Genomic DNA, 11,256 nt, shown 5'->3' on the forward strand with positions numbered 1-11,256 from the left:
TTGCAGAAATACAATAGGACCATCAAGTACCCTGCATCATCTTAAAACAAATAACAGAAAGCTAAGTGAAAGCAGAGAAGGAGATCAGCCCCTCTGCTTTAAGGTGACCCTGTTTATTAACACATTGAGGTAATGCTGCATTTATTTTAGAGAAAACACAAGATTTCCATGGTGTGGGCTGGTGGAGACTATCTGCCACATGGTAACAACTTGTATGCGGATGATTCCAGGCTGACCTAATATCAGAGTCCAGTAGACAGTGCAGCACACACTGTAACACGGCAGGTAATGTGAAGATTGAAAATGTGAAGATTTTGGGGTCAACCCTCGGCAAAACTCTGAACATGGTTTTGCTTTGGTCTTGACAGGGCACCATAACAACTTGTGACCAGAGCATCCTGACAAAAGGGGTATTAAAACCTAATGATGCTTATTTTCTTGATTCAGTTACACCCAAAACATTTAAACCACTGACAAGTGATGCAAATAATATTGATCTTTTCATAGCAAGGTGGTGTTCTGTTAAGAGACCTTGGCATGCATATTTCAATTTGACAGATACCATCTATCCAAGCATCTCTGCAAATCAAGCCCTTCTCCTGATGGCTGCGGTGCTCCCTGATAACAAGGATCCAGCAGAACAGCCACATCGAGGAGACAGCTCAAGAATAGCTAGAGTTCACATCCTAATCTGATCAAGCTTCTGCGGGATTCGGAGGCCTGGTGCCCTCAGCCCACAAGATCCAAAGTGTGGTGTATTCGACAGAAGAACGGAGATGGAGCTTGGTTTATAGTGGAACGTGTATTCAGCAGTAGTTAGCCATCCATTACATACCACAATACTCTCTCTCTTCCTCTCATTATTCTATCGCTATCAGTCACAGAGCCCCCAACTGGTAAATGTGTATATGTTCATATTCAGTCCCCCTGTAAAGCAACCCTTCACCATCTTAGCAGTGTATGTAAACATAACACAAAGGATCTACTTCCAAGTGCCAGACACCAAAGTACACATCAAAAGGACCCCTGATGAGTCCGAGCTGTTTTCTAAGCATGAAGGTGACTTAGGCAAAAGTAGGCAGTACTAGTAAAAGCTGGCTGTATATTGTTCTATTAGTTAGTTCACTAAATTATAGTAATTTTGTAAACAGTCTCACAAGAGAGTTCAGTCTCACCTTGTGAAGCACCTGCAGAATGTGGGTGTCTGTATGACTGAAGCTTCCTGTATAAGAGGTCTTCTCTTTGTCATTAACCATTTGCCTGATCAGGGTTTAGAAGTTAAATGTTACTATATATACACATAGACACTCTGGGGGAGTCTGTTTGCATTGCTGGCAGTCTGTCCATCTTAAGCATATATGAAATATTATTTTATGTATTTTAAGTCTACAGTGTAGTATAAAATGAAAGCTGTTGCCCAGCCTAGCCCCCAAATTGATTTTAAAGCAGGGAAAACAGCAGATCTTGCAATGCAAATCAGTTTGCTTCAGATACTGCAGATAAATCAGGTCCTGTGTGATGCATTGAAACACTCTGGCTGTGCTCAACATGATGAGAACGTGCACACAAACATATACAAACAGCAGCTAACAGGAGCTCCCAGTGCCAAGAAAGAGGAGTCTGAGGGGAGAATGATATAAACATAAAGTTACCAATAAAGAAAATTGTAATTTGAGACCTTTGAAGTCACCTTTGATTAATACCCCACGTGTGGTTCTCCTGTGAACTGATCCGCCTGGAGTTGCCCCACCCCCCCCACCTCAGCCTGGATTTTGGACGACACTGCCTGCTAAAAAAGGGAAAGGCTTGATCAAGAAGTGAAATGATAATCCGAGGTAGGTGTGGGATGGGACATGCAGAGGTAATTCCAAAGAACCCTGCCCTCTGGATTTGAGGCATCCAGTTTCAAGTCTTGCTGCATGCTTCATTACCTATCAGCAAAAACAGGAACATCAACTTCAGATGACTGCAGTCTAAAAGTGGTGGCTATCAAAATGCAGGAACTGGCAAACAGCTTGAGTGGGGTATCCTCTTTCTAAAGTGGAAGCCCTGGATACAGACACCTCGGAGTGAGGGGACTACGTACTTTCCTCACTTGCAGAGTGGGTAATGGCAATGGTATAAACACAGCTTAGGTGCTATTAGGCAACAACTTTCACACTATTAATTAGATGCAGCTGCGCATGCTCCTCACATCTTTGCCATATACACTGGCTGATGAGTGAAGACCAAAATGTATGCTGTAAGCTGCACGTAGTTTACCCTACTGTATCAGTTTTTGACTAAGAATAGCCATTATCACTTGATCAGAATTCCAGTAGGAGTCAAGGGGAAAATTCAAGATGACTTTGCCTTGTAGGCGACATCGAGAAGGCCTCTTGCGTATTTAAAGTAGTATAAACCCTAAATAGGGGTTGTATCTGAGTTGTTCTTTCAAGTATGCACTGATACTAATATGCAAGTTGTTATGTGCAAGTTATGTGCAAATTAAAAAGGAGTTAAACTTGTTTAAAACAGAATGTTTTCAGTGCACAATGATGCTTGATTAAAATGTAGGCAGTCCTATTATTAAAATGTGTAATAAAAATGGTTATATAGAATTAAACCCACACATATATAAAACACACACATGCTGTTGTACACATGTTAGTGATGTCAAACTCACTTTACATTGTGGGTCACTTTGATTTTAAGTGGGCCAGTCCAGTAAAAATCCCCTGTCTTCAGTGCAAAGATGTTTAACTCCCTCAGATATCTTTGTATAAGGCAAAGAAGTGCAATTTCAATGATACGTCTCTGCCACTGCAAATGAAAGAAATCGTTCAGCATGACTCTTTAGACTTAAATTGTAAGAAATAAATGTCTAAAATTAGAGAGGAAGTTCTGGCAGCGTGTTGGCAAGACTGTCGTGTATAAAACACAAACTTCAACTGTTTATCTCTTAGTTAATTACTTTGGTGTAGTATGAAAGACCACGGTGGGAGGTTTTTAATCGTTCGGAAAAGCCATACAACTTATTATAGAATGTGAATATAGATCACATTTTATTAATTCAGTGGGCCAGGTTGGTGCCTTTGCCGGGCTGATTCTGAGCCCCAAGCCTTATGTTTGACCCCCCTGCTATAAGTTAAAACTGCAATATAGGAGGATGTGTAAGACTTTTTAAAATTTTGAATAATTTAAAATGTATAGTTGAACTAAAATTAGTTGATTTAAACAACATTTTGATCAACAAAGTCATAAACCTTTTTGTGTTTTTGTAAATGGTAAATGGTAAATGACCTGTATTTGTATAGCGCTTTACTTAGTCCCTATGGACCCCAAAGCGCTCTACACTACATTCAGTCGTCCACCCATTCACACACACATTCATACACTGTGTGAATGTACCCGTTGTTTAATAAATAACTGTAATTCACAATGAACCAGAGCCTTACTATCTATTTAATAAACATCACTGACCTGCTGCTGTAGCAGTTGTTATACAGCGCATTTATATTACTTTTGTAATTTTCTTACTTTCGTAATCTTAAAATCGCACCTACTCCTCCCTCCCCGCTGAAGATGAATATGTCCCCATATATCCGCCTGTGCCAGTCACCCACTGTCACTGGTACATGTAATGTCATAAATCCAGCTCTCACTGACATGCCTTAAAGTTGCATATCTCACAGAAACTTTCCACTTTGCATGGAGGAAAAAGAAAGCCACCTTCTACTGTCACACTAATAACTCACACATTTCTATGTGGTGAAGGTCAAACGCCTAGGACGGATGACTAAAGAAGTTTGAGTAAAGATGGATTATGCTGTCAAAAATTCATCTGATGTTCATCAGACCTGTAAAAATGATTGACTTTATGTAAATTTGGTTCAAATTGAACCTAAATGGGCTCTTGACAGCCCCCTCATTCTCTATCTGTACTTGGGATTGTTGTATAAGTCTTCAGAGTTACCATAAAGCTTCCCAGATATAACTCCACCGCTGTAGACTCATTCCAGCCTGAGAAGCTGTCATCACCAGCGTTAAAGGGCATACGTCAGACTGGCTCAAGTGCCACCTATTTCATTTTGAGCAGAGTCACTGGCAGCGCAACGATACGATCCGAAGGACCTGCTGACTCGCATTGCTGACCTTAGAAAAACTCCTCTTTCAACTTATTTATTAACACACCCTCACACATGCAAACATGATACACACATGCGTTCATTCACCAGCCGCACCAGCGCCAGATGCACGCTTACAGAAATACACACGTACACTTGGCAAATTCTTGGCCTGGGCTTGGGGAGGAGCTGAAAGCCAAGGGGGGTCACTCACGCAAGTTGCTACTGTGATTACCTCACGTCTGTAATGGGTTAGCCGGGAAACTCAACCTGTGTATATTTAGACAAAGGCAAGCTTCAACGGATCAGGTGCAATTAATCACGAGGCTAATATATATATCGACGCCTTTTCAAGAAATATAGTTAGTGCTCATCTTAATATGTGAGCAGTGCTGAAATGTTATAGTAATATATGATTATTAGAAGGTGTTCATTTTAAGACGTGGCTATCTGTTATTCGCTCAGCTTCTACATGATTTGCATCGTGCTATTTTGAAAATCAATATAGTTCACATTTGCTCTCAGAGTTATTAAAATATGATGATAAAAAATGCTCTCAACAAAACCAAAAAGAAAGTTTTTAATGTATGAGGTGCTCGGTGAACTCACCTGGTCTTGTTGCCAAGGGATTCTCTGACAATCATAGGTCAGGCCATTAATAATGATGGGAGGTTCCTTACTGTCAGCGTTCATGCACCCTGCTGGCTGAATGGCATGTGTCTCATTGCATGCACATGCATATCCATCCACAGGTTTAAATGGATACTTTGTGTGTGTGTGTGTGTGTGTGTGTGTGTGTGTGCGTACAATTTCACATGCACAGTACAATTTCATACTCTTAGCAACTAATCAAATGGGATCAGATGAATACCCCGAAGGACGTTGCTGCCCATCCTCGCTGAACTATCAACTGTGGATTCTTTGAGCCTTTTCTTTTTGCTCTGACAGATACGCGAGCGCCATGTGTCACTTCCTGTACTTGTTTGTTATTGTTTGTTTCCCTGGATACAGCCAAGGCCTGACACCTTGGCTTAACCCAGACAGTCATTTGGAGAATGCTATATGCTAACACATTAGCAGGTGGAACAATGTCCTAAAACTGACATGCGAGTCTGAGATCCAACCTTTTGTTCAGCAGGTGAACAATTGAGCTCTATTGACAACTTTGGTTTGTTAACATTGCAGTAAAAAAACAGAAGCACGCCCTTTGGTGTGAAATATACTTATAATGGAATATAATTATCTGTAAAATACTGTCTGTGTATGCATAATAAGGCAAAGCATCCCGTTTGAATTTAATAACCCTGATTAGCACCCCGGTGCTATTGTTGTGCTTGTGTGTCTGCAGTATATGACATAACTGACACAGCTTTATGAAAGTGGAAAAATCGAGCTATAATTAGATCACTCTGCTGCTGCAGTGCACATATAAGTTCACCGTGTAGGCCGCACATTGTCTGTATGTTTCATTATTATCTAATCTTCACTAGTTGTAGTGGCAGAATCAAACTGTTAGAAAGAGAAAAATAATACATTTTATCCTGTTTGATTGGATTTGCAGTCTGACAAGGGCCTAACGAGGTCTGAAGAATTGCAACTGAGTTGCTCGACACCTCTGAATATCAGTAACCATGAGGCTATAGGTCAGTTGTCTTCTGGGGCTCCACTTGCTCCAACTTATATAATTGAGCCCTTTAAATAAAAGAAGCCATGAATGTTATTTTGGCTGCAGCTTCCAGAAGGCTCCATCTTTTCTGCCTGCTCAAGTATCAGTCAAGCCAGCAGTTTCCACTCGCTAAATCCAGGAGGGCCCCTGGTTAAACGAGGCCCAGAACTTCAAAGCATTCAGGTTATTTCATCTAATTCATTTCAAGACACTTCTAATGAGTAGCTGCAGAAGAAAACCCCTCATGGTGCTCAACTAAGCTATATCTGTTTGTTACATTCATCTGTACATCTGGTATCTAAAATAACAGGCTGTGGCCCAAAGTAGAAACAGCCTGGGTTGTGGAGGTTCCCCTTGGAACAAGAATAACCCAATGATTTCATGAATGAAGGACCTGCAGAGTGAGAGACTGCGTTTCTGAATAGACTCTGAATCTGAAAACAAAAAGAAAAGGTATCAGCCCCCACTCTGAACAAAACAAGACAGGGCACTATAAAGTGTGGAATATCACGCAAAACATAAAATTCAAATTGAAAGTACGTGTTCTAAGGCTACATGTTTACTTGGAAAATCACTGCACTGTGGCAGTGCAGTGACTGGTATGAGAGGGACAGCAGCAGCAAGTGTCATCTGGTGTTCCAACTTGGGGAGGGCTTTGGAGATTTAAATGGTGTGAATATGATAGCCTTCTCTTGGTATAGCTTATGCAAGTGGAGATCTGTGTGCACCACTGAAAGTTGACAGTTCAGAGGCACTAACCTGACAAAAGGGCGGCGTAAATCAACAACAACCAAATCATTTTGCATATCACCAAGTAAAATAGTTTTAGATTAAAAAAAAAAGAAAGAAAGAAAAGGAGGGACTTGGCCTGAATCTCGGGCGGCTGCATGAGAAAGAGAGACAGGAGGGAGTGCAAGCAAAGGGGCAAGAGGAAGCCTCCAAGGAGGTGAGTGACGGGTTTACCCTCGGCGGGGTAAAAAAGATGACTGTGGTGGAGAACCACGAAGAGACTGTGGCCGTTACTCCTTTGTTACAAGATGCTGCAGACGTGGAATCAGCAGACCAGGAGTGCAGCGAGAGGGTGGTCATAAACATCTCAGGTCTGCGTTTTGAGACGCAATTAAAAACACTCTCTCGCTTTCCGACCACGGTTTTGGGAGATCCGCGTAAAAGGATGCGCTTTTTTGATCCGCTGAGAAATGAATACTTCTTTGACAGGAACAGACCGAGCTTCGATGCTATCCTCTATTATTACCAGTCCGGAGGAAGGCTTCGGAGGCCCGTCAGTGTACCTGTGGATATTTTCCTGGAAGAAATAAAGTTTTATGAACTCGAGGAAGAGACCATAGAGCTTTTCAAAGAGGACGAGGGCTTGGCTCGGGAGGAGGACCGACCGATGCCTTCCAACGAGTTTCAGCACCAGTTGTGGCTTCTGTTTGAGTATCCAGAGAGTTCCGGACCCGCACGGATGATTGCCATCGTGTCTGTTATGGTTATTTTAATATCCATTGTTATATTCTGCTTAGAGACTTTGCCCGAGTTCAGAGAGGTCCCCGCAGTGCATGACAACCAGGTCAATGCAAGTGCGCAAGGGAAAGCGCCTAGTCCGTTCACAGACCCATTTTTCATGGTGGAGACACTTTGCATTGTGTGGTTCTCTTTTGAATTCACCATGAGGTTTCTGTCGTGTCCCAGTAAAGCGGCTTTCTTCAAAAACATGATGAACCTAATCGATGTTATAGCCATTGCTCCTTATTTCATCACCCTGGGCCTTGATCTCGCAGAGCATCAGGGCAGCAGTCAGCAGGCGGCCTCGCTAGCCATACTGAGGGTCATCCGTCTGGTCCGTGTTTTCAGGATTTTTAAACTCTCCAGACACTCAAAGGGCCTGCAGATTCTCGGGCAAACGCTTCATGCGAGCCTCAGGGAGCTGGGGCTGCTTATATTTTTCCTGCTAATTGGAGTCATTTTATTCTCAAGTTCGGTTTATTTTGCTGAAGTAGATGACCCCGAGTCTGGATTTACAAGTATACCTGATGCGTTTTGGTGGGCCGTGGTGACAATGACCACAGTCGGTTATGGAGATATGTATCCCTCCACTATCGGAGGTAAATTCGTCGGATCCTTGTGCGCCATCGCCGGAGTGCTGACTATAGCGCTACCTGTTCCTGTGATCGTGTCCAATTTCAATTATTTTTACCACAGAGAGAACGAACAGGAAGAAAACCTCCAATACGTGCACGTGACCTGTGGACATCAGCCGCAGCCCTCGTTCGGTGAAAGTGATTCGATCAAAAGTAACCAGTCGTTCTCCAAAACCGAGTCCTACCAAGAAAGCGACGACTTAGAAGCTCTGACACATCTACACGTGACTCCAGTGGAGACATACACAGTGAAACTGACAGATGTATAAAGAAGACCTCAAAAAATCTGGTGAGTTTTGTTTCAGTGGACACAGGTTTCTGTGGGCGTTTTGAGCCTTTTGTCTGTAACTCACCTCAGAATAAAGCTTGATTTGATTTCACTAAAACGAATGAAGAAAACAGTAATTCCTCCCGCTTATGTAACACACAGGTATTTTAAAAAAATCAAAAAACAAAAACATTAAGCTCATTGTTGTGGCTTTCACACCATCAGTGAACAGTTTATGATAACAGACTCTTTTTCTCTGGAAGAGGAAATTCCAGTAAACAAGCAAAAATAAAACTGGGGAGATTTTCCTGACTTCGGTTTGACCGCAGATTTTTTAAAACCCTCTGTAGATGACAATAGTGATGTGGCCTTACTTTGTTTACGCACAAAGGCATTGGAAAACAAAGCGCACATTATCCTTTTTTGTTAATGAAAACTATTGTTTTTTAAATAAAACCAGAGAAAAGAATTCGGCACCAATAATAAACAGAACCACTAAAAAAACAATCGTCGTGTAAACCAGAGCTGGGATTTATGCTGGCCACGTGCGTGTCTGTATTTGGCTGCTCTGTGGCAAGATGGCTGCAGTCACGAGAGCACTTGGCGCTCAGATGTTGATTTGTGGTGAACAGTTTTTCGTGCCCACTCTTAATCACTTTTATCCTGGTTTTTGTAAACCTTGCTGCTTCACCTTAGCCCCCATGTCAAGATCTAATGACCTCTTGGATGGTACATTTGTGTGTTAACAGGGGCTCCAGCCCTCTGTGTGCCACGTTTTAATTTGATGAAATTTTCTTCTTGCATTATAAAATCTCAAAAAAATGTGAAATTCAAAGTTATCAATATGAAAGACGAGAGAAATCGTCACTGTCTTTATTTTTCTTTGGGACACGTGCTTCTGTGGAACTCTGGTCTGTAAGAACAAGTGAGCTCTGTGCGCCGCTGTGTGGATGATAAACATCCATGCAGTCAGCACTCCTGCTCAGGCTCCTCAGTGCGCAAAATTAACGCTTTAGCTTGAGTGTCTTTGCACTGTTGCAGTTGGCCTTTACTGATTTAGCCATAAGCCCCCGAGATCCTGCTCTTTGACTCTGTATGTATCCGGATACTTGTGGCGGTTAAGTAAGGCCAGCACATGCTCGACTGCTTTCCCTCACCTCCTAAATGTTAACGCGGTGGGTTTTGTTTTGTGCTTACTTGCAGGAGGCAGAAGATTAAGTGGAGCTTGTTGTTCCCACAGAGTCACAAGACACACGCGTGGCGCTCTCTTCTCCTTCAAAACACTGGATCGGTTTCTCACGGACTATTCTCGCACAGCCAGTATTGTAACCTACAGAGACATTACAGTGGAAACGCATGGAAAAGGTTCAGTCTTGCGTAATGGACATACGTTTTTGTGTTAGAAAAAAAACATTCTTTTGTGTACGCTTTAAAAATGACCATGCATTCTTTGTATAGAAGAACTGTGTATATATTGCTCTCTTGCCGCTTATAATGCAACGTTGTAAAAAAAAAAGTACCTTTATTTTATCTTAGGCCAGAGCATTACAATGCAACGTCTGCATGACCTGAATTCATTGTGGATTAAAAATGTAATAAAATATTTATTTTTCTAATGTAAACACGAACGTGAACTTAACTTAATCCTTTTGATAAATGATTCATGAAGAAGAAAATACCACTTGTCATTTTTCATTGTTTCACCGAGGAGAGCAGAAAAGAAAAACACCAAACCCTTTGTTAAAAAAAGAAAATTAAATAATAAAATCTATGCTCACTAATTAGTTTAATACGTTTTTATCACTTTTGGTGCTGAATCGTGGAAAATGGGCGCAGAAGCAGACATCGGATTGTCTTGCCACGAAACCAATTAACCTAATAAAATGTCATAGTGATAAATGAAGGGGTTTGTCTTTAAGCACATTTTAAGAAATTGGACAGAAATCCGATCACCCGACTTTTGTGTTTATTCTGTGTTTTTGAAAGTTAGAAGATGCTTGCTTTAAGTAAGAGGAGCCCATCTGCTCACACCGTCAGGAATCTGCATACAGCTCAGCAATTAACTAATGGAGCAGATTATTTACTTGCTTCTGTTCAGTGCGTCTATTTTATTTTTATTCATTTTTGTTTCGAAGGAAGTGTTCAGACATCGATCAATCATCTGCGCTGTCCGCGGTGCTGAAAGTCATCAGCGGAGCATTATGGAAAATTCCCCACCTTTTTTGGTACACCTGCATGCCTTCAGGGGCCAAAATCTAACAGCGACTTCACCACTGAGGAACCTTTTAAACTCCGTATGACAAAGAATCGGATGTGAGAGCTGCACAGCCTGGAGAGGAAGCAGTACTTTGTAGCTTTAAGGGCTTCAAACCGATTGCTGATGAGTAAAATGTAGCACACTCTTCATTAGTTTTAACTTACTACACCGAATCTGGTATCGCACTGGCTCAGATACAGACTTGCGCATCGAAGTCCTTGATGCGACCAACTAACGATTTAATCCTTAAATCATTAAGAGACGGAAAGGAAAGCTGATGCTTTAATCGTCAAACAACTGATTAGATTCTCATTTTCTAAGATATAGATGATCTCAGATGTGACGTGGAGTGGGTTCCGGGGATCTCTGTATTTTCTTTGCGGTGTGATTGCACCAGCGCTGGCACACGAGCGTTCTTGTTTTTGTGGTGTATGGAGAACTTCTGGCGGCGTGCTTTGGTAGAGCCGGTCTGCATTGCGTCGAAACCTTCCAACTCCTCCTCCTCCTTCTGCTGCCCTCCCTCTCCCCTCCCCATCCTCTCTTCTCCCTCGCCTCCCCTGCACTTGCATGTAAAACGCACAGCAAAACATGCTTGACACTGTTGAGCAAACATTTGGACATCGCTGCCACACTTGACTCTCTCTCAGCTCACCAATGTTATTTATTTATTCATAAAAAAAAAACAGAAACATTTCGCTCTCGATGCCGCCTTGAAGCCCACTCTACCCGTCATCTTGTCTAGTGGCAAAAAAAAAAAAAACCCAAAACAGATTTCTGCTGATGCAGTGATGTCTGGAAATGTCAAGGGCTCGCTT

At 42.0% G+C, this 11,256-nt stretch overlaps 1 protein-coding gene across 1 annotated transcript; it reads left to right on the forward strand.

Annotated features, from left to right (window-relative positions):
* The first annotated feature begins 6,489 nt into the window (after positions 1–6,489).
* On the forward strand, positions 6,490–11,186 carry LOC120730023 (shaker-related potassium channel tsha2-like). Its single transcript, XM_040026090.1, has 2 exons — positions 6,490–8,205; positions 9,388–11,186. Exon 1 carries the CDS (start codon positions 6,755–6,757, stop codon positions 8,183–8,185), a length of 1,431 nt encoding a protein of 476 aa, XP_039882024.1. The 5' UTR covers positions 6,490–6,754; the 3' UTR covers positions 8,186–8,205; positions 9,388–11,186.
* Positions 11,187–11,256: the final 70 nt, after the last annotated feature.

Source organism: Simochromis diagramma, unplaced genomic scaffold, assembly GCF_900408965.1.
Source record: "Simochromis diagramma unplaced genomic scaffold, fSimDia1.1 OVJJ01000293.1, whole genome shotgun sequence".
In the NCBI taxonomy this organism is placed as follows: Eukaryota; Metazoa; Chordata; class Actinopteri; order Cichliformes; family Cichlidae; genus Simochromis; species Simochromis diagramma.

Coding starts and splice junctions, on each gene's coding strand:
- LOC120730023 (XM_040026090.1), top strand. CDS start 6,755: ATGACTGTGGTGGAGAACCACGAAGAGACTGTGGCCGTTACTCCTTTG.